Source organism: Astatotilapia calliptera, chromosome 7, assembly GCF_964374335.1.
Source record: "Astatotilapia calliptera chromosome 7, fAstCal68.1, whole genome shotgun sequence".
NCBI classification, from domain to species: domain Eukaryota; kingdom Metazoa; phylum Chordata; class Actinopteri; order Cichliformes; family Cichlidae; genus Astatotilapia; species Astatotilapia calliptera.
This window is the reverse complement of record NC_137428.1, coordinates 14,760,624-14,788,412: the sequence shown is the minus strand read 5'-3', so window position 1 is coordinate 14,788,412 and position 27,789 is coordinate 14,760,624. Positions and strand designations below refer to the sequence as shown.

General features: G+C 44.4%; 1 protein-coding gene across 2 annotated transcripts in view; it reads right to left on the bottom strand.

The window, feature by feature from the left end:
- LOC113025427 (synaptic vesicle glycoprotein 2C-like) overlaps positions 1-27,789 on the bottom strand; it is a 69,641-nt gene that overhangs the window by 30,118 nt on the left and 11,734 nt on the right. For both annotated transcript variants that reach the window (XM_026173145.2, XM_026173144.2), the window contains exons 3-4: positions 5,325-5,505; positions 2,487-2,638 (exon numbers count right to left, since the gene is read on the bottom strand). In XM_026173145.2, coding sequence (XP_026028930.2) covers positions 2,487-2,638; positions 5,325-5,505 — 333 coding nt within the window. The remainder of the gene's footprint in view (positions 1-2,486; positions 2,639-5,324; positions 5,506-27,789) is intronic.

Genomic DNA, 27,789 nt, shown 5'->3' with positions numbered 1-27,789 from the left:
CCGGGAGGAGGCCCCGGGGCAGACCCAGGACACGCTGGAGAGATTATATCTCTCGGCTGGCCTGGGAACACCTTGGTATTCTCCCGGATAAGCTGGAGGAGGTGGCTGGGGAGAGGGAGGTCTGGGCCTCTTTGCCCCCGCTGCTGCCCCCCCGGACAAAGCGGATGAAAATGGATGGATGGATGGATGGGTTACGTAGCACGTATGTCTGCACCGTCACTCAATTCTATGTTTGTTCGCAATTTCTAAAACCTCGAGAGCCCCAACAATAATATTATTAAGCTATAAAGAGTGATATGAACATGTATAGAACCGGAGTGAAAATGTCTGGAGAACACCAACAGATATCTGGAGATGGAAGCGAACTGGATATCAGCTCATCTCACGGCTGCTATCCAGGCTAGACGCCTTCATTTTTTAAGGTCCGCCATATAAGCTCCCTCATGTTGCTTTCAGGTTGGGAAAGAATAAAAAGACAAACCCTTTTTAAGCTCATTCCCGTGCCGGTCATGCGATCGAACATTGCAGCCGACCACACAGCAAGGACGAACCTGTTGTGTGTGCCTTCGCTCCTTTTTCGCTTGCGCTTTGTTTGGACACGGAAAATGGTGCATCAGGCCAAAATCCTTTCCACGCCCACCCCTGTGACATCACACTCCAAAGCCCTATAGGGTGGGTCCAGGTTTCACAATGAGCTCACCCGAAACCCTGGCTGATTGTGACCCACACCCATTTTCAAACCTTGGCTCATGTGATTTGGTAGAGGATCATCAGGGGGTCCTTTGTCCCTCTTTGGGGGGAAACTCCCACTGGGTTTAAATCTGGGTCTCTCCACCATTTGACTTTTAGAACTGAAGAAGCTTCTCAGATGAGAGGTGAAACATCTTCAAGCAACTTAAAGAAGTCCAGACGCTTTTCTTTCCAAGCTCCTTAGACCTTATCTTTTGTTTGCTGTAATCTCTACATCTGATTGGCTAAAGTTAGCCCGTAGTGGGCTACAAGGATGACTTCAAAGGATGTCCTATATAACAAGAAATCTGCCATGTCAAGATGCAAATGTCTATAATTACCTCACATGTCTGTTCCAGTTCCAGTGCAGCCTTGTTTCATTCAACAGAGGCACAATCAATTGGTGTTCTCAATCCAAGATCGTCGACACCCTTATCTCCTCCTCATATGATGAGCATTAGACACTTTATTCTGTTCTTAGCAGTGGAACAAAACATCCACAGACTATAGCTTGCATAGAAAACGTTACTGCCAGGCACAGGCTTTCACTGATGTACTCCAGTGATTTAGCATTACATGCTTGTGTTACAGGGTAGCAGAGTAGTTTCGTCCCATGCATGAGTCTCCATTAAACTTCAGTGCATAGTTTTTTGAGTATTTCTCATAACACACCTTGGCAGCATTATTTCAATATATATTCTGTCCATGATGAACACCCACATAGGTTATACCACTTGTCCCTGATTTTTAATAACATTTTTATTATACATTTGGTGACACAGTACTTTTAACATTATTGGTCCTTTTTCTACCATCAGGATTATTTTTCACAGGCTCAGGAAACAGCAGTCACAATCAGCCAGGAGTGAGGGGAAGATAGATGTGAAAGATAGATGATAAATAGAAGCACTTTTACATCATCCCCTGGTTTTTGAAGTCTCATGTTAAGGCCTTGAACACCTTATTGGTGTTTTGAAAATAGATGTGATAAGAGAATAGTGAATCATAAAGCACTGCGTGCTCATACATTACTGGCTTCTCATTCACAGAGTAGGTTTAGGTAATAACGTCATGTTGTATTCAGTAACAGTGTAAACTAGCAATTGAGACCATAAACTCATTATGAAAGTGTTCATTTAAGGTAGATTAAGGAAGACAAGGGCTGTTTTCTTTCTACGTCTGTACAATCGTTTCATTTTGGCAACCAGAGCATTCGCCCTCTGCTGGCCATTGAAACAAATCCCAGTTCAGGGTATTTCCACATTGGACTCAATGTTAAAACATCTGGCCTTTCTTCACTGCGATCATCTCACCTAACTTCTGTCCTGTCTCCTTCCCTCTTCCCAGAACCAGTCACATGATGACTGCCTCCTGTTAAAAGGGAGTTTTTCCATCCAACCTTCGTTAAGTGGTCAGAGGGTCGTCTAATTGTTGGGATTTTCTCTGTACTATTGACACAGTCTCTACCTTACAATATAAAAGACCTTGAGATAACTGAATTGAATTGCATTGAATTGGAATGACTTCCTAAATCTGGTTGGGTTATCTGTTCATTGTAAACTCTACTAACTTGATAATATAAAAAAAAAGCAAAAATATAAAATAAAGGAGCAATATTATGAGGTGGGAAAATGTAATAATACACTTTAACATTTTTATGACAAATTTCTTCGATCATTTTAATGATTTCCCTTTAGTGCTGCTTTGCTGTCATGTTAATGTAACCTTTTTTAGAAGTGGTACATCATGTCACTCACCATAGTGTGGGATGATAGCCCAGGCCATGGCTGAGGCATAAATTCCTCCAATCATCCAGAACATGCACAGCCAGCTCAGATGCTCTCCTCTCTTCTCGCGAGCCAACACCTCCGCAAAGTATGAGAATACTATCGGTACTGCTCCACCGATCCTGTAAATACAGCTTGTTGTAATTAGCTATGCATGCTCAAAAAGGCAATCCTCATTTGCCTCATCAGCGCTTGCAACAATGAACATTTATCACAATATGAAACTGATTTATTGTTACAGAAAACATTTCTTCATTTGTCACTGTGAATTGTACAAACGTCTGAAACTTTTTTTTAGAACATGTCTTCGCACATTTTTTGTTCATTCATGTCACAAAGCAGATTCTACACTATTCTGGCTTATTTTCTGAGTCTTACCAGATCATCAGGAGGCAACGGCACTATCCACTGCAGCTTAGTATTTATTTGCACAAACTATACTGTCATCTTCTTGACCAAAGAAAATGAAAAATCACCACACTGTAGCACACAGGATATTACAGTCTTTGAGCCATCTTTGCTGCTTTCTATCAAACTTGCTTATTATATCATTTTCCAGAATCACAGGTTGTGTGGCCTTTAAATTTAACATAGTGAACATGTCTCAAATTGCATTGTTCCATATTAGTACGTTGTTGTATCTTGTGTTGATGTGAGGGATAGGTGCACTGAACTGAACCCTTTCAGTGAGATGTCAGTAGAGTCAGAAGGAGCCCATCTGTGACTGCAGTGACAGTGCCCATTTTTTTCATAGCCTCAGAGTGTCGTACATATTTGAAGAGGAAAAAAACCAAATGGCAAATCTTACTAGTGTATCTCTTAAAATTAGAATATCATCAAAAAGGTTTTTTTTTTCATAATTTATTTCAGAAAGTTACATTTTCATGTAATCATTCAACACGAAGCCTTTTTGTTTTAATTTTGATGATAATGGCTCATAGTTCATGAAAATACAGTATCTGATAATGTATTAGTTATTTCTACAGATCAATAAAAAAAGCTTTAACAATACAAAAACTTCTGAAAGGTATGTTCATCTATGCACAACTTTTTGAGATGCACTGGTTTTACTGTCAGTTTTATGGTTGACTACAGTGTTGCAAATGAGAGGCAGATAAAGAGCAATCAGCATTTCTTTTATTATTATACATTTGTTTCTGATTCATTTCAACATTAATTAGCTGAATTTAATATGGATAGATGGCTTTGGAGAAAAACAAAGATAGCATGTATTGAAAATGTTGAACTTCTCCTTTAAAGTCTGATCTGAGCTGTAGCTGTTATATCCCAAATTTCTCACTTGAGCAGCCATCTGTGACATTTTAATTTCTCACTACATGTAGAAACTAAGCGCTAACTCATGAGGAACAAGTAAAGAATCTGCATTGCCATATGCTTTGTATTACCTGAAAGATGCCAATATTAGATAATCCATCCATTTATTCATAAATTTTTCAAAGTGCTTATATGTCTAAGATGAGGTGATAGAGCCTGTCCTAACACTTAATTAGAGGTGGGGTACACCCCTTTCCATTTAAGATAAAGTAAATAAAACAAAATCAAAACCTTTTCAGATCATCAACATTACATATTCATAGAAACTGCGTAACTGCAAAAAGGCTTAAAGCAAATGAAAATGTATATGGCTTGTTTTCAATTCTCAAAAACAAAAAAACCAACCATGTATAAAGTATCCAGTAAATATTCAAGATTGTGGTGACACCCGAGAATCTGATGAGATTGGGTTGTGCCTTTTGTCCTGCTTCCTTCATGTCTGCGTGGGAGAAACTTACAGTAAGAGGTTATATATGTATGAAAATAATTGTCTATGATATTCATTCTAAAAATGTCAAAACCTGTTTAAGGTTTTGCCAGAGGAGTGACTGATATGACAAACTGGTTTAGAACATTAAGTAAAATTGCACTAAAACTTAATCTGTGTGAATTCTTTTTTTTTTTTTTATTATGGCACTGTGCTGTGAATGTCTTTTCCTATTTGCTGAGACAGCTTCTGATAGCAATGCTAATAAGGTAGGAAAAACTCAATGAAAGGAACAGTGAAACACACAGCACTGGATGCCAGATCGTATTTCTGCCAGAATGAGGATGGAAAACAAAACAGAAGATCTCAGTGACCCCTTACAAAGCAATGCCTCTTTGCTGTTATTCCCAAAGGTATATGTACAATCATAGATACCATCCCACACCATAGACTACTTTCTGCATACAGATTGACAACTAGTGGTGACATAAAAGCTAAAGCTGCTAATGAAATTTTAAAGCCATTAAGGCAGAAGCTGTTTTTCAGATGATGTGAGGTTTACTGGTTGCTTACAGAACTGTAATTAAATGCACAAGAGCTGAGTGCAGCTCAGGTAAACCAGTCATGAATGCCCTCAGGCACTGTGGCCCATTCTGATTTGAATATCCATTTTGGTCTAGTCATGAAGCAGCACCAGCTTAATCCATCACAACTTGATCTAAATGTTCATACACTATACAATCTAAAAAGGATATCATGTCACTGAGATGGGAGGGCTGTCAAGGATCTGTGCAGCCAAGCAGACCATGCTAGCATTAAAACACCCAGATGTTCATTTACACTACTAGCTGATTTCTGCAGACCTTTCTCTTTTGCTTTATTTCTTCTATACCCCTGGGTATGAGGAAGAGCGGATGCCTGGCAGTTAGTATAACCTCTTGTCATGTGTTTTGAATTTGGAGGAGGAGAGACAGCAGAGGAAGTGGTGGGAAGATAGATCAGAGGGTCTGCAGGAGCGTGAGAAGAGGAAAGTTAAACAAACTTACCCGAAGCCAGACACCATGCGGCAGAAGAGGAACATACTGTAGCCCTGGACAAAGGAGGAAAGGAAGGCAAAGAAGCCGTTGACTGACATGGATATAAGCAGGCACTGTCTGCGGCCCACTTTGTCTGAGAGGCCACCCCAGAAAAAGGCTCCAAACATCATCCCCAGATACACAATGCTGCCTGGAGGAGGGGAGACAGGGGGAAAGACAGTGGTAGATAGAGAGAGAGAAAGAGGGAGAGCTATAAATGATCACAACCATCTGGAGTCAAGTGTTTGTTACTGAAACCGCTGAGTAAACAAAAACCATTTTACATTTTGGAATATAAGAAGACAGTTTCAGCAATTTATTCATGCATCCTCACAACACACACAGCTTTTAAGCTAGAGTTCATAGATAACAAAAACTCCATCACTAAAACTGACTTAACTTACAGTCTGTACTTAAACTACAGACTTTAAATAATCCCATAATCTAACATCCAATTATTGCTTTACTTTTTTTTCTATAACACATGGAAGAAAATGAGAAAAAATTGAATACAAAATAGATTTTGTTTTTGTTTAGACACAAAAAACAAAAACAGATTTTTTTGATATTTCTTATGTCTAGTTATTTGTTTTTACTCACTTACGCTCTGCTCAGCTAGATGGGCATATGTTAGGTACTTCTAGTCTTAAATGCATTAAATTACAAGAGCTGCTCAGTGTCCTAACAACATGTTAGACTGTTCAGCGCTCACACACAATAATGTCGTTCAAAAACTTCGGCTTAGAATATTTATCTATTCAATGGGATGTCATAATGTGGTAACTCAAGATTTTTTTTTCTTCTTTTTTTGCTGAAAGCCTAATATTGTACATTTTGCGGTGTAATGAAGATTTGACCATATATTAAATTTCTCCAAATCAAATCACTGTCTGACAACTGATATTTCTTAAAGTGTCTCTAGGAAAAATAGAGCAGCAGTTGACTTTGTGGCTCTGTTTCTTTGTACTGCTGCTTACCTGTGCAAGGTTGGGGTCATTTCTCTTCCCATGCAGTAAAGACATTGGGTGGCAGTGGTGGAGAGGGGTTAGGGTTGTCCTGTAAACAACCCACTTTTCTCCCTATGTTCTAATAAAAATGATAATTTGCGGAGGAAGGCGTTTGACATGGCAGCACCTGAAATAATCCTGGCAGATGATAGGAAGCAGCACCCCCCCCCCCTCCCCCCCTCCCCCCATGTTTGCGGTGATGGGACAGATACGCTGAAAGTGGAGGGCCTTATCAAGCTGGGCAGACATGATGGTGAGAGGTAGTGATTCATTACAGGTGACAGCCCCTAGATCTATGCACTTCAGCTGCAGAGAAGGCTCTCCTATAGGTAGTAGGATATAAAGGTGAAGCTTCACTCGAGCTGGCTTACAAATATCAAACGGAATATCAAAAGTGCTGCATTCTGCACAAACTGTTGACACTTTTTGATTTGTGTAGCTACATCTGAACGTGTGTACTGAAGAAGATGCTATCTGGGAGCACTAGCTCATTTGTTTTATGGCTTCACTCACGCTGAGTTTGTATCTGTAATAAAGGGGGAGGGTGATGGGGCATCTGAGAGGCATTCTGAGATTGGATTTGTGATTTCCTGCTGGGTTCAAACTCAGGTCAGACCTTAAGGGCCTTTATGCAAATTAGCAAGGGTCAGTTAGAGGCACTGAAGCACATGGGGGAAAAGGTTTTAAGTGCTTTTCTCAAGCAGGAAACCATACATACAAATGCATTTTAAAATCCCAGTGGTATAAATACTCCCACATAAAAGAAATTAGTAAGTGAGACTGCTTAACAACAGCATGACCAAGGATATTGAAAACAGTGCATCCATCCAGTAGTGCTTGCAGTAGAGCCCCATGAATCTTCATGTAGATACTGACGTTGTAACTGAAGGCCACTAATTGCTAGTTTCACCGTACTATGAATAGTGACATTAAATATAATTTATTCTGTCATGGTCCTGGGTCGGTGACCCAGCGCTTTTAGTTATCATTTTCTAGTTTATGATGATGATGATTATTATTGTTTGAGTTCTGTGTGTTATATTTGGTCTGCCTTTGAGTCTGTGTCTCTGTCTATGGTGTCACCCCATCTGTTTGTGAATCTGTCTGTTTAGTTCAATGTCTTGTCTGGTTCCATGTGTCTGAGTTTCCTGTTTTATTGTGAAGGTCTGTGTCGTATGTGAGTGTGCTCAGTTTACGTTTCCCCTGTCTCGTCAGCTGTGATTTCTCCCAGGTGTGTTCCCCTCCTGTCTCTCATCCCTTGATTACTGCCATCTGTGTATTTAAGCCCTGTGTTTCTCTGTGTCAGTGTCGCGTCGTACCCTCATCTAGCTGTGTGTTCTGCTTCTATGTTCCTAGTGTTTGGTCTCCTGCTCCAGTTTAGTGTTTCTTTCCAGTGTTTCAGTCCTTGGTTCCTCTGTTCTGACTTTTGGTTTTCTTTTGGTGAGTTTAGTTTGTACGAGGTTTTTCCCAGCAATAAAGCTGCGCCTTAAGTTTCACTTCCGTGTCTGAGTTCTGCATTTTGGGTCCACCACTCCTGCTTGCCTGCCACACAGCGGTTCATGACATATTCATTCTAAGAAAACAGCAAAACATGTAATAGATACGCCATTTGATTATGTCTATTTCACGCTTTGCCTATCCAAAGTGTGAAAAGGACACACTTGCAGTAAGTTGCAGTAAACTGCAGTAACAGCAGAGTGAGATATTTTATTTCAAGCCAACATGAAAATAATGGGGGGGTTTAAATAGACATTATTAACACATTTGCATGTACATACAAATCAGCCGCCTAGCTTAATCGTTTCTGACAATTACGGATCCTGGAATGCACTTCATACGTTTTTTGCTCACTACCGACTTCGTGGTTATATTATTTCCCCTTGCTGGTAATGCTATTTCTGCATGCGTGCCCATTTCACGTTTTGGATAGGCAAAGCGGGAAATGGACACGGTGGATCAGCATATACATACTTGCTTTGCCGTGATACTGGGTTGGACACTGGATAGACACAACTATCCACTACTGTCACGGTCGCAGTGGCAGACCGTGTGGAGAGTGTGTTGAGGACCCAGGTGCGAACACAAGTGAGGATACGGGAGTGCACTTAAACAAAAGCGAGCCTTTTATTGTGACTGATGATCACGAAAGAAACAAGAATGAGGGCAGCACAAGAGCAGTAACTAAACAAACCTAAACTGGGAACAATCTATGCTATGGCTGGGGATACAAAAGACTGGGCATGGAAACACGGAGGGTGGGAACACAGACGACGCGACTCAGACTACATGAAACACAGAGACTAAATACACAAGAGGGACGATCAGGGGAAGTGGCCACACATGGGAGCACAGCTGACACAGATAAACATAACAAGACATGGCAGGAGTAAACAACACTGAAGGGAGACTGTCAAAGTAAAACAGGAAGTACACAGAGGTGCAGACAGGAGGAGAGAGAGAGCACGGGCATAGTGGGCTGGGGAAACATGGAATGAAACACAAGGAGGGGAGACGAGGGCTCACAGATACATAGAGGGGCACACAGGGGATAAAAGTCACAAGGGGAAATCAAATAAGGAACAATACACGAAAAGACATGAATACTAAGACTGCTGGGCCAACATGGCCCAGGATCATGACATCACCCCCCCCCCCCCCCAAGGGCTGGCTCCCGACAGCCCAAACCCGAGAACCAAAACACAAGACAAACAGAGAACAACCCACCCAGGGCGGGAGGCGGGGGACCCGGACAGAGGGAACGAAACCAAACAAAAGATGAGGAGCATGAACCAAAACTGAGTCCAAAGACACAAAAACAGTTCAAAACAGGGAGGCAAATGTCCAAAGAGGTCAGAAGGTCAACCCGGGGGGCGACAGCACAAAAGTTCACAATTCAGCTGTTCCGGGGCCGGCCACGTGAAAAAGTGGCAGTGGCGGCAGAACAGATCCGGAGGCCGGCCGCGTGGAAGACGGCGGCGGCTACAGAGCGGGTCCGGAGGCCGGCCGCGTGGAAGATGGCGGCGGCTACAGAGCGGGTCCGGAGGCCGGCCGTGTGGAAGATGGCGGCGGCTACAGAGCGGGTCCGGAGGCCGGCCGCGTGGAAGACGGCGGCGGCGGTGATGACGTAGAGACAGGTCAGGGGGCCGACCGTGTGGAAGGCAACGGCGGCGACTCAGGCGAAGGCGGTCTGGGGGCCGACCACGACGGCGATGACGTCCGGCTAGAGGCCCAGAAACTGGCCGACGATGCCGAGGTGCTGGATGTACTTTGGACGGGGGTGTAACAATCGCTGGACCAGGCGTGGAGGACAAAGGCTCGGAGGCCGGACCAGGCGTGGCAGAAGCAGAGGCCGCGGCTGGACCAGACGACGCAGAAGTAGATGGTGGCTGGACGGGCTCCCCGGGCCCTCCAGCTGACGTGGCTTGAGGCTGAACGGGCCCCTCGGACCCTCCAGCGGAGACGGGAGGCTGAACGGGCCCCTTGGACCCTCCAGCGGAGACAGGAGGCTGAACGGGCCCCTCGGACCCTCCAGCTGACGCGGAGAGAGGCTGAACGGGCCCCTCGGACCCTCCAGCGGAGACAGGAGGCTGGACGGACCCATCGGACCCTCCAGCTGACGGGGAAGGTTGCCAGACGGGCTCCTCGGGCCCTCCAGCTGACGAGGCATGAGGCTGGTGCGGTTCTCCTGAACCCCCAGCTGACGTGGCACGAGGCTGGATGGGCTCCTCGGGCCCTCCAGCTGATGTGGCATGAGGCTGGTGCGGTTCTCCTGAACCCCCAGCTGACGTGGCATGAGGCTGGAGGGGCTCCTCGGGCCCTCCAGCTGACGCAGTGGCAGGACCAGTAGGTGCAGAGACTACTGGCTGAACAGAAGGCTGAGCAGGTGATGGAACAAATGACTGAGCTAAACACTGGGGAGCTGGCTGAGCTGCACAGTGGGCTAAGGGCTGAGCTAACGGAAACACAGGAAAATGAACTATGGACTGGGCTGCTAACAGAGCTAATGACTGAGCTATAGACTGAAAAGCATGCAGTAGTGATGGTGGTGATGGTTGTGGACTGAACTCTCCTGAGCCTCTGGAACACAGGGAGGACTGCTGGGCGGGGTTGCCTGAGCCTTCAGCAGAAACAAGAATGGGTGCAGGCACCTGCCGGACACTAGCCGCTCCCACCCGAGGAGTAGGTACAGGTGCAGAGACGGGCTGTATCCTGGCTGACCTCACCCTGGGGACCGGCATGGGTGCAGGGGTGGACTGGTTCACAGCCCCCCTCACCCTGGAAGCCGGGACAGGCACCGGCAACGGCTGGGCAATTGCCCTTCTCACCCGAGGAGCTGGTACGGGTGCAGAAACTGACAGAGCCTCAGCCGGCCTGGAAACCAGAGCAGGGACCAACTGGACCTCAGCCTCCCTCACCCGAGGAACTGGTACGGGTGCAGGGGTACGCTGGGCCCGAGCTACCTCGGGAGCAGGAACACAAGCAGGCAAAGGAGCGGGCTCAGAAAAAACAGTCTTAGAATTGGCAGGCTTAGGGTTAATATGTACTGGGTCGACAAAAACAGACCTAGCCAAAATGAATTTAGCATTTTTCCCACCCTGTTTTACAGTCTTTGTTTTAGCAGGTTTTGACGTCCTCGGGTTAATAGTCTTAGAGTGAGCTGACTTAGGGATGACTGAGCCAGACTTGACAAAACCTGAACTGACAGACCCTGAACTGAGTGTTTTAGACCTGGTGACATTGCTCACAGTTTTTCCTTTAAAAGCATTTGCAGCCTTTGGCGAGTGCTTATTGTCTTTGATTTCTCCCTGTTCAAAGGGAGCAAAATGAAAAAACTTTTCCCAGTCTATGTCATCATCCAAAAGGGAGACTCCAACAGTGTCTGGGGTGAGTTTATTGTCCTTTTCAGTTATGGCTTCAGGTGGGATGTGTGAAAGGCAGTCATTATAACTCACCCCCGGGAGTGACGAGACAAGGGAAGCAAAACTAGAAACACTCACATGAGACATGGACCTTCAAAGTAAAACAGGAAACACTGACTGAATTCTAAACATGCAAACTTAACAGCAACTGGGGAGACAGAACCTGAAACATGGTACAAAAACGTCACAGTGGACATAACATGGAACACAGGGAAGCCATATGACAAAGCCAAAGAACTAAACCTATGATAACCATAACAGACCTAGGGAAACAAGAAACAGTACAACAAAGGACTCAAAACATAAACCATAATATAAAAACACAAGATCTCTTCAAAATAAAATAGGAAACATAATGAGACGCAGACATGACAACCAGAACTTGACAACGTAAGACACAGACATGAAACACATGAAGAGCAGGGGAGACTTAACATGGGTTGGAAACACAAGGGGGAACTAATAAGCAAATGAACCTAGGAGACCTAATGAGCTTAAACATACTATAAACATCAAAATGAACTAAAACTCAAAACACTGGGTCATAAGACCCAGGATCGTGACAACTACTGCTAAGCCACAGTACCTGCAATGGCAGCATGGCAATACAAAGTTGACTCCATGCTGACCCCAGTTAAGCAGCCAGAGCCTGACCTTTACGGTTAAGAAAAGCAGAGATAGCAGTCTAAATTGTCTTTTTCAACTTCTATCCATACCCGTTTCTACAGAATCTCTTTGGCAATCACTGTAAAGTTCTCTTTGAGATGGTTTTAAGCTTTCTTTCAGTTTTATGTTCACACTTGTGCTTATTAGAATAAGGATTTAGATTTGGATGGATTTAAATGATAAATGTGTGGCAGCGCATCTGGGCACATGTTATTGAGTAATACAGAAGTAACAAGTAATCTAATATTTCTCCAGGAATGTAATGTCCATCCATCCATCCATCTTCATCCGCTTTATCCGAGGCCGGGTCGCGGGGGCAGCAGCCTAAGCAAAGAGGCCCAGACCTCTCTCTCCCCAGCCACCTCCTCCAGCTTATCCGGGGGAATACCAAGGCGTTCCCAGGCCAGCCGAGAGATATAATCTCTCCAGCGTGTCCTGGGTCTGCCCCGGGGCCTCCTCCCGGTAGGGCATGCCTGGAACACCTCACCCAGGAGGCGCCCAGGGGGCATTCTTGTCAGATGCCCGAACCACCTCAGCTGGCTCCTTTCGATGTGGAGCAGCAGCGGCTCTACTCCGAGCCCCTCCCGGATGGCCGAACTTCTCACCCTATCACTAAGGGAGAGGCCAGCCACCCTTCGGAGGAAGCTCATTTCTGCCGCTTGTATCCGCGATCTTGTTCTTTCGGTCACTACCCACAGCTCGTGGCCATAGGTGAGGGTAGGGACGTAGATCGACCGGTAAATTGAGAGCTTCGCTTTTACACTCAGCTCCCTCTTCACCACGATGGACCAGTGCAGCGTCTGCATTACTGCAGCTGCAGCCCCAATCCGTCTGTCGATCTCCGGCTCCCTTCTCCCATCACTCGCGAACAAGACCCCGAGATACTTGAACTCCTCCACTTGGGGCAGGAACTCATCCCCGACCCGGAGTGGGCACTCCACCCTTTTCCAGCTGAGAACCATGGCCTCAGATTTGGAGGTGCTGATCCTCATTCCCGCTGCTTCACACTCGGCTGCGAACCGCTCCAGTGCGAGCTGGAGGCCCTCACCCGATGAAGCCAACAGAACCACATCATCTGCAAAAAGCAGAGATGAGATTCTGAGGCCACCAAAGCGAAAGCCCTCCGCCACTTGGCTGCGCCTAGAAATCCTGTCCATAAAAATTATGAACAGAACCGGAGACAAAGGGCAGCCCTGGCGGAGCACATCACCCACCGGGAACGAGTCCGACTTATTGCCGGCAATGCGAACCAAGCTCTTGCAACGGTCGTATAGGGATCGAATGGCCCGTAGCAATGGGCCAGACACCCCATACTCCCGCAACACCTCCCACAGGACACCCCGAGGGACACGGTCGAATGCCTTCTCCAAGTCCACAAAACACATGTAGACTGGTTGGGCAAACTCCCATGCACCCTCAAGTATCCTCGAGAGGATAAAGAGCTGGTCCAGTGTTCCACAACCAGGGCGAAAACCGCATTGTTCCTCCTGTATCCGAGGTTCGACTAGCGGACGAACTCTCCTTTCCAGCACCCTGGCATAGACTTTCCCATGGAGGCTGAGGAGTGTGATCCCCCTGTAGTTGGAACACACCCTCCGGTCCCCCTTCTTAAAGATGGGGACCACCACCCCGGTCTGCCAGTCCATAGGTACTGCCCCTGATCTCCACGCAACATTGCAGAGGCGTGTCAACCAAGAAAGCCCTACAACGTCCAGAGCCTTCAGGAACTCGGGGCGGACCTCATCAACACCAGGGGCTCTGCCACCAAGGAGTTGTTTAACTGCCTCAGTGACCTCGCCCCCGGAAATTGGCGGGTCATTCCCCTCATCCCTAGACTCTGCTTCCTCCTCGGAAGACGTGTCAGTGGGATTAAGGAGGTCCTCAAAGTATTCCTTCCACCGCCTGACAATTTTCTCAGTCGACGTCAGCAGCGCTCCGCCAGCACTATACACAGTGCAGGTAGAGCACCGCTTTCCCCTCCTGAGACGCCTGACGGTTTGCCAGAATCTCTTCGAGGCAGTCCGAAAGTCTTTTTCCATGGCCTCTCCGAACTCCTCCCACACCCGAGTTTTTGCTTCAGCCACTGCCCGAGCCGCATTCCGCTTGGCCTGTTGATACCTGTCGGCTGCCTCCGGAGTCCCACAGGCTAACCAAGCCCGATAGGACTCCTTCTTCAGCCTGGTGGCTCCCTTCACCTCTGGTGTCCACCAATTTGTTCGGGGATTACCACCACGGCAGGCACCAACCACCTTGCGACCGCAGCTCAATGCAGCAGCTTCGGCAATGGAGACGCTGAACATGGTCCATTCGGACTCAATGTCCCCAGTCTCCCTCGGAATGCTGTTTAAGCTCTGCCGGAGGTGTGCGTTGAAGATCTCGCGGACCGGGGCCTCTGCTAGACGTTCCCAGCACACCCTCACTACGCGTTTAGGTGCACCAGGTCTGTCCAGCGTCCTCCCCCGCCACCTGATCCAACTCACCACCAGGTGGTGATCAGTTGACAGCTCAGCCCCTCTCTTTACCCGAGTGTCCAGAACATATGGTCGCAGGTCTAGTGATACGATTACAAAATTGATCATCGACCTACGGCCTAGAGCGTCCTGGTGCCACGTGCACTTATGGACACTCTTATGTTCGAACAGGGTGTTCGTTATGGCCAAACTGTGACTAGCACAGAAGTCCAATAACAAAACACCGCTCGGGTTCAGATCAGGGAGGCCGTTCCTCCCAATCACGCCCCTCCAGGTCTCGCTGTCGTTACCCACGTGAGCATTGAAGTCTCCCAGCAGGACAACAGAGTCTCCAGGTGGAGCACCTTCCAGCACCCCCCCCCCCCCAGGGACTCTAAGAAGGCTGGGTACTCTGAACTGCCACTCGGCGCATAAGCGCAGATGACAGTCAGGACCCGTTCCCCGACCCTAAGGCGCAGGGAACAAACCCTCTCGTCCACCGGGAAAAACCCCAACGAAACGGCAGCAAGCCGAGGGGATATTAGAATACCCACCCCAGCCCGCCGCCTCTCACCAGGGGCAACTCCAGACTGAGACAGAGTCCAGCCCCTCTCCAGGAGACTGGTTCCAGAGCCCAAGCCATGCGTAGAGGTGAGCCCGACTATATCTAGCCGGTACCTCTCAACCTCACGCACTAACTCAGGCTCCTTCCCCACCAGAGAGGTGACATTCCATGTCCCTATTGCCAGTCTTGGCAGCCGGGGGTCAGTCCGCCAGGGCCTCCGCTCCTGGCCGCCACCCGACACACAATGCACCCAACCCCTATGGCGCCTCCTGCGGGTGGTGGGCCTGCGGGAGGATGGGCCCATGTCTCCTCTTCGGGCTGTGCCCGGCCGGGCCCCATGGACTAAGGCCCGGCCACCAGACGCTCGCCCTCGGGCACCCTCCCCGGGCCTGGCTCCAGGGCGGGGCCCCGGTAACCCTATCCCGGGCACGGTAAACTGTTCCCTCGATATCCTTTTCATAAGGGTCTTCTGAATCGCTCTTTGTCTGGTCCCTCACCCAGGACCAATTTGCCATGGGAGACCCTACCAGGGGGCAAAAGCCCCCAGACAACATAGCCCCTGGGATCCCTGGGACACACAAACCCCTCCACCACGATAAGGTAGCGATTCAAGGAGGAGTGTAATGTAAAATGAATAAATACATAAATAAAACAGCCTTAGATTACTTGTTACTTTTACAAATGTAAAGATAAAGGACTGCTTTTTTGACCAGATCCCTCTTGTAAAACAGCCTGTGTTCTCAATAAGTCTAACACATGACTTTTTTGTGAGTTACAATTCCAACCCTGATTACCAACTACCGAAGAAACCAACAAAGTTTCCATTTCATCAGTGTTACTTGACTGTGCACATTGTCAGCATGACAAACTGATCAGTTATTAGATCATTAATATGAAAATAAAATGACATGATTGTGATAGTTCACTTGATGGATGTTATTTGAGATAGTTTACAAGATTAGAAACCTATTGGTATTGCAGTAAAATCAAATACTGTATCATAAATAAGTGATTTATGCATGAATCATACTCAATGGTTAAAACAAATAGATATTTAAGCCCCCAAAACATGCAATGGTCAATCAGCCCTGGCACCAGAGTGATTTTTTTTGTCAGATATTGCAATTCAACAGTGTATTCAAATTTTATAGTTCCATATTTACACTGATAAGGCATAATATTATGACCACTTAGAAATGTAGCAAATAACACTGACTATCTCTTCATCACGGCCACTGTTAGTGGGTGGGATATATTAGGGAATAAGTGAACATTTTCTCCTCAAAGACCTTAAAGTCCTGGACAAGATACTGAACCCCAAGCTGCTCTCTGGTGTGTTCATCAGTATGTGAATATTAAAATATTCACATTAAAATTAAGAAATTTGGATGTAGACTGGATTAGCTTGGATGAATATTGGTGAATGTGGAATTTCATAAATAAAAAAAATAAAAAAATAAAAAAAGCTTGAGTAGAAAAGTACACCATACCACTGCATTTTTAGCCACCTAGATGGATTTGGAAGTTTATTCAGTGTGTGTTTAGATAAAAACATCTAAATGACAAAATTATATATTGTCCGTAAAAAGTTCTAAAAGGATGACATTGTACAGCAACGTCTTTCACAGAGTATCACAGCCATGGTCAACCACCCTAAACACATATAAGGGTTATGACTTGCCTCCATTTCTCAAACACTTGTAGTCACAGGACCTCAGAAGTGCAAAGTAAACCTTACTAAAGTTGTTCTGAAAACACCTGAACTGTTAAGTATGAAGTGTTAATCTTCTTCTTAAGTAAGACCAGACAGTGTCTGCTTCTAATGTTACACTGTGTAGCTTTTGTTGCATCCAGTGGGATTATTTCAGCAGTGGAGTCTCAGCAGTCTGCATGCATGCCACTTACTTTTCCACAGTAATTAGCTCTTATGTGCAAGTGTAATTCTCTCTTGACACATTTCTGCTCTGTTTTCTCATCCTGTCACCATGCAATGTCCTGGCATGGATGAGAGGAGAGCTTCAGGATTTCAACAGATGAGGGGATTCCCTGAAGACCACCTGTGATTGACAGGTGGTTGCTGCAGGGAATCATACAAACAGTTTGTTTCAGGGAGGGAGGAGGAGAAGACCCCTGGGAGCAACACACATTCTGGCATTAATTAGTGGTTCCCAAACATTTTTTGGTAGGCCCCCCTTTGTTTTACAAGAAAAATGTTTGCGCACACGCACGCACACATCCTCCAACCACATACACCCATATTTTGCTCCATTGCGGTTTATTTCAGACCTCAAACATTTAGCAAGCAATTAAGCAAATACAAGTAATCTGCAATAAATTACAGGTAGTAAGGAAATAAACTACTAACTCTTTTACGCTAAGTCCACACCTACACGGGTATTTTTGAAAACGCAGCTGTTTCGTCCACACGTAAACGCCGTTTTGAATCACCGAAAACGGAGATTTTTTTAAAACTCCTTTTTTGCGTTTACCTGTGGACGAGGAATACAGAGTTCATCACGCAACGTCAAAGGTATGTGCCAAGGTATAAAGTAACACTTTATGTACACTCTGGGTTTTAATAGGATATGACGTCTTTCAACAACCACAGCTATCGTTCATTGGTGGCCTTTAAAAAGATTCCAGATTTAAGACACTTCCAGGTTGGCTTCAATTATCAGATCAGGAGGCTAAATTCATCTTTTATGCTGTCTGAGTGTTTCCTCTCTTCGCTTCATGTAGTGATGATGAACTCTGAAGGCAAGAAGTATACATCATTCCACACTGAGACTTTGGGCCATTATGAATACACCATGTGGGTACCTGTGGAGCATTTCATGTAGCTGTATGTACTCAGAATAATAAGTGTAAGTGTGGAAATATGCAATTTGATTATTGATCCTGCTTTGACCAACAATTTTAGCCTTGCTAGCTTTAACAGGTTGTGGTTCGCACTGCATAAGTTTTCAAATTGCTTTTGTGAAATTATTTACCCAGTCAGCTGATTATAATTCCAGTCAAAACAACGATTTCACTCAGATCCTTATTTTCTCACACATAGCAGTGCAAGTGCTAAGTGTACAAGCTGGAACAATTCACATGTGACACATGGACTTTTTTCCACTTCAGATATTCTCAATAATAAAGTATGCTAAGCTCTTAGTCTCTCGTGTATTTAAGTAATATCTCCTAGGATGCATAATCGGTGATGTTTCCTGGGTTCATCAGATGTTTTGGGTATCTCAACAGCAAACATCCTCACCCAGGTGACCCTCTGTATCTTTGCTCACAGATTGAATGGGCATCCTCTAAGCCATTCCTGTAATGTCCAACCATTTAAGAACTTTGCAGAATGAGCCCTTTTGGGGCTGTTTTTCTGCCAAGGGGACAGGACGACTGATCCGTGTTAAGGACAGAATGAATGGGGCCATGTATCGTGAGATTTGGAGCCAAAACCTCCTTCCATCAGTGAGAACTTTGAAGATGAAACGAGGCTGGGTCTTCCAACATGACAATAATCCAAAACACACCGCCCGGGCAACAAAGGAGTGGCTCCGTAAGAAGCATTTGAAAGTCCTGGAGTGGCCTAGCCAGTCTCCAGACCTCAACCCCATAGAAAATCTGTGGCGGGAGTTGAAAGTCCGTGTTGCTCGGCGACAGCCCCAAAACATCACTGCTCTCGAGAAGATCTGCATGGAGGAATGGGCCAAAATACCATCTACTGTGTGTGCAAACCTGGTAAAGACCTATAGTAAACGTTTGACCTCTGTTATTGCCAACAAAGGTTATGTTACAAAGTATTGAGTTGTATTTTTGTTATTGACCAAATACTTATTTTCCACCCTGATTTACGAATAAATTCTTTACAAATCCTACCATGTGAATTCATGGATTTTTTTTTTTCACATTCTGTCTCTCACAGTTGAAGTGTACCTCTGGTGCAAATTACTGACCTCTGTCATCATTTTAGGTGGGGGAACTTGCACAATCGGTGGCTGACTAAATACTTTTTTGCCCCACTGTACGTCTATTGCACCATAACTAAGGGAGGATTCAGGGTCACCTGGTCCAGCCCTAACTATATGCTTTAGCAAAAAAGGAAAGTTTTAAGCCTAATCTTGAAAGTAGAGATAGTGTCTGTCTCCCGAATCCAAACTGGAAGCTGGTTCCACAGAAGAGGAGCCTGAAAACTGAAGGCTCTCTCTCCCATTCTACTTTTAAATACTCTAGAAACAACAGGTAGGCCTGCAGTGCGAGAGCGAAGTGCTCTAATAGGGTGATATGGTACTACAAGGTCATTAAGATAAGATGGAGCCTGATTATTTAAGACCTTGTGTGTGAGGAGCAGGATTTTGAATTCAATTCTGGATTTAACAGGAAGCCAATGAAGGGAAGCCAATACAGGAGAAATCTGCTTTCTCTTTCTAGTCCCTGTCAGGACTCTTGCTGCAGCGTTTTGGATTAGCTGAAGGCTTTTCAGCGAGTTTTTTGGACATCCTGATAATAATGAATTACAGTAGTCCAGCCTGGAAGTAATAAATGCATGAACTAGTTTTTCAGCGTCACTCTGGGACAGGATATTTCTAACGTTAGAGATGTTGCGCAAATGGAAGAAAACAGTCTGACTCCAAGGTTCCTCACAGCGTTACTGGAAGCCAAGGTAATGCCATCCAGAGTAAGAATCCGGTTAGATACCATATTTCTAAGATTTTCAGGGCCGAGTACAATAACCTCAGTTTTATCTGAATTAAGAAGCAGAAAGTTAGCAGCCATCCAGGTCTTTATGTCTTTAAGACATTCCTGCAGTTTAACTAATTGGTGTGTATTATCTGGCTTCATGGACAGATAGAGCTGTGTGTCATCTAAATTTGTGACACACCATTTCTTCTCCAGCTTACGAGTCATCTGCTTTAGGCTACGTGTTTGAGAATTATACCACAGAGTCAGGTACTTCTGAGGCCTTAGTTTTCACTGGAGCTACAGTATCCAGAGTAGTACGTAGTGAGGAGGTAAAATTATTAACAAGATAATCGACCTCTGTTGGAGTAGCGTTCAGGTAGCTGCTCTGCTCTATGTTGGTACAGGGCATTGAAGATGATAACCGTGGGTGGATTATATTCTTAAACTTAGTTACAGCGCTTTCAGAAAGACATTGACTGTGATAAAGTTTACTCTCCACCGCTGTGTAATAGATTATTGTAAATGTAAATGTTATCAGGAAATGATCAGACAGGAGAGGGTTTTCAGGAAACACTGTTAAATGTTCAGTTTCTATGCCATATGTTAACACAAGATCGAGAGTGTGAATAAAGTGGTGGGTGGGTTCTTTTACATTTTGAGAGAAACCAATTGAGTCTAATAACAGATTAAATGCCATGTTGAGGCTGTCATTTTTAGCATCTACATGGATGTTAAAATCACCCATAATAATTATTTTATCTGAGCTCAGAACTAAATCAGATAAAATGTCTGAGAAATCAGACAGAAACTCTGTGTAAGGCCCAGGTGGACGATAGATGATAACAAGCAAGACTGGTTTCTGAGTTTCACAGCGGGGGTGGAGACAAGGTTAAGCATCAGGTTTTCAAATGAATTAAAAGTGTCACGGCGGGGTGCGCCGATGTGAGTGAAAACAGGACCCAAAAGCAGATGATGACGAGTAGTGTAAGTTTAAACAGAAAGTGATCCTTTATTAGATGACGGCAGGAGTAAACCAGGAAACCAAAATAAACTGACAAGACACTAAGAAACAAAATACTAAACGGTACTGAGATTGGAGACCACAGACTGGGACACATTGAAGGCTGCTTCTAACAGCTTGGACGAGTTTACGGACACTGTCACCTCCTATATCCACTTCTGTGAGGACAGCATTGTGCCATCACGCACCAGGGTGAGTTATAACAATGACAAACCCTGGTTTACTCCTAAACTCAAAAAGCTGTGGCTGGAAAAGAGAAAGGCGTTCAGAAGCGGAGACAGGGACTGCTACAGAGAGGCCAAGTACAGGTTCACTAAAGAAGTGGACATTGCTAAACATCAGCACTCTGAGAAGATGCAGCAGCAGATCTCAGAGAATGACTCGGCCTCTGTGTGGAAAGGTTTGAGGAATATTACAAACTACAAGCCTAAAACCCCCCACTCCACTGATGACTTGCTCTTAGCCAACACCCTTAACGACTTCTACTGCCGTTTTGACGAGCCATCAGGCAGCCTTCACACCTCCAACGGCCCCAACAATAGAGGCACTTTGGACACTAATTCCCCCACCTCTCCCCCCTCCATAGAGCCATCACCACCTTCAAACTGTTCACCTAAAACACCCCCCTCCTCACCCCACACAAAAGAGGATTTCACACCACCTCCTCCCACCACAACTCTTCATATTCATGAAGCAGATGTGAGGAAGCAGTTTAAGAACCTGAATGCTCGGAAAGCTCCCGGCCCAGACGGCGTGTCTCCTGCCACCCTCAGACACTGTGCAAACGAGCTGGCCCCAGTGTTTTCTGGCATTTTCAACTCCTCACTGCAGGCATGCCATGTGCCTGCCTGCTTCAAGTCCTCCACCATAATCCCTGTCCCCAAGAAACCTAGGATCATTGGACTAAATGACTACAGACCCGTGGCTCTGACATCTGTGGTCATGAAGTCTTTTGAGCGCCTAGTTCTCTCCCATCTCAGGACCCTCACGGCCCCCCTCCTGGACCCCCTGCAGTTTGCATATAGAGCCAACAGGTCTGTAGACGACGCCACCAACATGGCCCTACACTTCATCCTGCAGCATCTGGACTCCCCAGGAACCTACGCCAGGATCCTGTTTGTGGACTTCAGCTCTGCCTTCAACACCATCCTTCCAGACCATCTCCGAGACAAGCTCTCCCAGATGAATGTGCCTGATCCCATCTGCCGGTGGATCACTGACTTCCTGACGGACAGGAAGCAGCATGTGAGGCTGGGAAAGAATGTCTCGGACTCCCGGACCATCAGCACCGGCTCCCCTCAGGGCTGTGTTCTTTCTCCTCTGCTCTTCTCCCTGTACACCAACTGCTGCACCTCCACCCACCAGTCTGTCAAGCTAATCAAGTTTGCAGATGACACCACCGTTATTGGGCTCATCTCTGACGGGGATGAGTCTGCCTACAGGAGGGAGGTTGAACGTCTGGTGTCCTGGTGCAGCCACAACAACCTGGTGCTGAATGCCCAGAAGACAGTGGAGATTATTGTGGACTTCAGGAAGCACACAGCCCCACTCCCCCCCATCATGCTGACTGACACCCCCATCACCTCTGTGGACTCATTCCGCTTCCTGGGTACCACCATCACCCAGGACCTGAAGTGGGAGCCCACCATCACCTCCGTCATCAAGAAAGCCCAGCAGAGGATGTACTTCCTGAGGCAGCTGAAGAAATTCAACCTGCCAACACGGACGATGATGCAGTTCTACACTGCAATCATCGAGTCCATCCTCACCTCCTCCATTACCGTGTGGTACGCTGGAGCCACTATCAGGGACAAACAGAGACTGCAGCGTGTTGTGCGCTCTGCTGAGAAGGTGACTGGCTGCAGACTCCCATCTTTGCAGGACCTGTAAACCTCCAGGACATTGCGGCGTGCAGCTCGGATCTCAGCTGACCCTTCTCACCCTGGACACAGTCTGTTTGACCTGCTCCCCTCAGGCAGGAGGCTCCGGTCCATTCGCACCAGAACCTCTCGCCATAAGAACAGTTTCTTCCCCTCTGCTGTTGGACACATGAACAATAACCATATGGCTGTTCCCGCCACTAACACATGACCCTACGCTGTGTTCACTGCATCATTCCATGTTTGGCACTGATCACCACCTGCACTCATGTATATATCTTTCAACGTAGCACTCTTAATTCTTATCTCATGTATATATCTCATGTATATCTCATGTATATCTCATGCACATATCTTTCTACGTAGCACTTTTAATTCTTATCCCTACTTTTATTTATTTTTTTCATGTCTATTTAAGTGCTATTTATGACACTATGTTTGCACTGAAGCACCGCAGCAATTTCCTAATGTTGTAAACCTGCTCAACATTTGGCAATAAACCCCTTTCTGATTCTGATTCTGATTCTGATTCTGAGACCAAAACCTAAACTATGACTGTGGTGGAAAATAACAAGCAAAGACCATGACTAAGACTAATAATACATAACAGACGAAAACCGTAACTAAGACTGAGGTCAAATAAACAGACGAACCGATCAAGGCAAGCAGAAAACAAAAGGCTTAAATACACACATGAGGTGATCCAGGGAAGTGGAGACACATGAGGAAACAGCTGACTGACATGAATCTAATGACAGGACCAGGAGGAGTGAAACTAAATACAATGACCAAAGAACACATGACACTGTCAGAATAAAACAGGAAACACTAAAAACTAAACATGACAACACAATAAGACAGACCTAATACGTGATGAATGAATACAAAGCCCCAAACATAAAAAAAACCCAGGAACAATCATCAATAACTGCCCAAACTAAAGGCAAAATAGGAAATAACACAAAAACTAATAACATATCAAAAAATGAGAAAAATACAAAGAGAACTCAGAGTGCTGGGTCAGAGACCCAGCCTGTGACAAAAAGTCTGTCTTGGTCTTTGGTTGATTAATAGGCTGGTGTGAAAAATTGCTGCCACACCGCCCCCTCGGCCTGTGCTTCGAGATTTCTGGTAGTTAGAATGACTTGGGGGTGTTGATTCATTTAAACTAGCATAATCCTCCTGCTGCAACCAGGTTTCTGTAAGGCAGAGTAAATCGATTTGTTGATCAATTATTAAGTCATGTACTAACAGAGACTCGGAGGAGAGAGACCTAATATTTAATAATCCACATTTCACTGTTTTACTCTTTGGTTCAGATGTGGATACTGTATTGTTCTTTCTTTGTAATTTTTTTTAATGTTTAAGTTGTCTATTGCTGGTTTTTAGTTTGTTTTTTGTCTGTTTGGCAGCTGACACAGTCTCAGTGGAAATGGGGGTTTTTTTTGGGGGGGGGGGGTAGCAGGAGGACAGAGGACAGAGAGGCGTGTTAGACTGCAACTCTGCTTCCTGGTCCCAACTCTGGATAGTCATATTTTGGGGGGTTTAATAAATTTGTCCATATTTCTAGAAATGAGAGCTGCTCCATACAAAGTGGGATGGATGGCGTCTCTCCTAACAAGACCAGGTTTCCTCCAGAAAGTTTGCCAATTATCTATGAAGCCCACATCGTTTAAGTGGGTGATTAGCTAACAATGCTGTCCTTGGTTGTGAAGAGGACATGTTTAGCCTAGGTTTTTAATTTGCTAACCTCAAGCTGCACAGAGCCTATTTATCACTCTGCTGTGCTGATAAACTTCAGGTGTCTGTGGTGATTGTGACTCTATAAGTACGTAACCACAGCATGCAAAGGTGATAGACTTAACAAATATCAGCTGGCCAAAATCCCCTTTAAAGTCTTCTTACTACACTACACCTGCAGCATGGTTTCATCTGAGCAAGCACACATTTGAACTAAAACAGTCAAAAAGGGTGATTGTGATGCAGGAAAACACCGGCAGACAAATTAAAGCCATATGTGGTGGAGGAGAAAAGGAGAAGAGGACATTTAGAGGAAGTGTGTAAAATCTCAGCCTCTCTCCTTTTCTCCCGGGAGGTACGTGAGCCAGTCTACCATAGCTAAACTGCGGTGAAGCACAATGCTGCAGAGATTAACTCTGGCCCATATCTTCAGATCGCCAGTGAGGCTATGAAACACAAAGAGGTTGTGTTAGAGCGTAAGAGCAGGATTACAGCAGGGTAACAGAAAAGACAGGGAGTTAAAAAAAAGTGGACCATCCCACATCAAGATAGCATTTCACCTTTTACGTTATATTAAAGGGAAAGAAAGTATTTGGAGTAGATCAGGGACAGAAATATAAAAATGAGATAATTCCTTTATATAAATAATAAATATATTCATGTTAGTAAGGCTTTGATCTGGGACTACCCAGACTTTTCATTGGTGTGCATTGAATAGCAGCAAGTAATCAATGATAATATATGTGCTGCTTATTTAGTCATAAGCATTGAGTATTTCTTCTTCAGTCACCTTTCTCACTCACTATGTGTTAATAGACCTCTCTGCATTTAATCATACGTGTTAGTAATCTCTGGCTCTCTTCTACAGCATGTGTTTTATCCTGTCTTCTTTCTCTCTCCCCAACCAGTCGTGGCAGAAGGCTGCCCCTCCCTTAGTCAGGTTTCTTCCTGTTGAAAGGGAGTTTTTCCTTCCGACAGCAGTGTCCTGGCAGTGATTATATATGTATTTATTATTGGTGTTATTTAGTTTGTATTAAGCTATTCTATCTAAAATACTGTGATAAAATTAAATATATCATAATTATGCATGATAAACTTCATTTCCTGAGTTATGGCCAAAAACAAGTTCAGTGAGGTCACCTTCCCCTTTGGACTTTTATCCACTCAATTTTAATCTGTTTGTCTCTTGACTAAATTTACTGAAACATGTTCTCAAAGATGTGAACCTAAAACTAAATGTGTCCAGGAAGTTGCCAATATTATAAGGCTGTGAGATATCTTTAATCTGAAGCTGGTGAGGGGAGAGGCAAAGATTTTTTAAGTCATATCACATATAGATATGTATTCACTCAGTCAGACCTCACAAACACTAATGTACGAGCTGGGATTAGTGTTTTAATCAAATATAAGCAGATGTCTCTATCATTTTAACATTGTTTTTCCTTTTAACAAGATGTCCACTGAAACTTATCTTACTGACCACTTCAAGAGTCACTGACCTTCACAGAGAATCTGTGATAAAAATAACTAATGAGTGCTACTGTGCTACTGTTCTTTTAAGCATATCTGCAAGTGAGCACATATATGCATCGTCTATTTATGCAGCGTGTGACAAGTTGGTGAAATGACTCACTCTTTCTATTCTTTCCCTCCTGTCTCCCACTGAGGGATGAGTCAGAATACAGGAGGAATCTGGGTGAATAATAAACCATCTTGCTCCCCCAAACATGAAATAAGATTAGTACTCTCTTCTACATGTACTTCTGGTAATAAAGCCACACTAAGATAATGTAATAAGAGACAAGGATGACTTTTTGTCTCAGAATCTTATTAAGTGACAAAAACTTTCATTTAGCACAAACACACTGAGAAAAATATCAGTGCCAAGCTAGTATTTTTATAGTTGTGTTAGAAATGATAAAGCCAAATCACACACCATCCACATTTAAACATACAGATACATATTGGCACACAAACAGACAACTTTTCCCTAGAGTGGGAGAGATCCATCTAGCTTAACACACCTCCTACTCATCTATCCAAATACCTGGTGCCATGACAACCCACTGGCAATTCCTAAAGCAATGAGATTATGGCTAAAAGTGTCACACACCACTTAGTTTCTCTGCATATCAAATGTCATTAAAAGCACAAATCTTGTGAAAGTTAGGATCATGAGATTAATTCTGTCAACACTCTAATACTTCTACCAGTCTATAAGTGTCATATAAATCTTAACTTAATTTATGAGCATCAATAAGATTATGCTCCATGTCTACAAAGCTGACTTTACAGAAGCATTAATGTCTCCTGATAGCAATGTTAGATGACTTTTAGATGGTTCATTAGAGCGCTTCAAAATAGGAGTCTACTTGTAACTTGTTGTAACAAATTGCCTTACACAAAAAGTAAGGCAATTTGTTTTTGGTCATTTATTTCTTTTGTTTATTTTTTGCCAATATGAATTGTTACAACAAAGTAATAATTATCCAAACACCGATTTCAATATTGCTCAGATGCTGACTCAGCTATATGAGGTATGGGTGACAATGAATTAATCTACATGGCAAATCTATTCAATGTAATTCCATTTAGGCTACGTCCACACCTACATGGGTATTTTTGAAAACTGAGATTTTCCGTTTTTGTTATTTTTTTTAAATTCCGTTCACATGTAAACCCAAAAACGAAGGAAAACGTTGCTAGGAACATGCCAAAGCAACGATATATTCCTAACCGTGTAGAAATGTTGGCCAATCAGAACTCTAAAAGACTGGGTGGGAAAGAGTAAACAAAGATGGTGCATATACGCAGAACTGAGTCCTATGTATGGAGGGACAGAAACTGTGTTGTATATGGAGAGCATGAATGGCATGGGAGGAGCTGAAGAATGTCACATTAGCTATGTCCTTTATACTCTCTATGTCAATGACTCTCACACTGAGCTGAAATGAAACAAGTCACACACAAAAATTGGTGAATTAAACAAATCGCAAAGAATTGCTTAACTTTATAAAAAAAAATCATATGTTTTATCTAAAAAAAAGTTAAGAAAGTAATGTTTGTCTATTGTTGTCTTAAAGATGAAGACATTTTATTATTTTATGTGTATAAATTATTGCCATGCTAACATTGCCATTAGCTCAAAGTACTAAAGTAAAGCAACTCAATCCCGTTGCTTAACTAAAGTGCAATAAAAATCACTTTTTAAAAAAATCTGAATCTTACTTCAAAATAATGAGTAAAACAAGATTAAAAACACACCTGTTAAGTTGAATAATGAAAACTGGACCCTGGTCACTTAATTGAACAATCTGACTAAAAAATGGCTATAAAAAGTTCTTCTGGAATAGCAAACTGATATTTAACAGCTGTCTCTAATTGGCTCGGAATGGCCCAGTCAGTTTTCATACCCAACAGTGAAAAGTATATTGTATGCAGTAAAATTAATAGCCAGAGAACTAGACATACACTAAACACATTTTCTTTGCTAGGAGGACTTCGATAGAG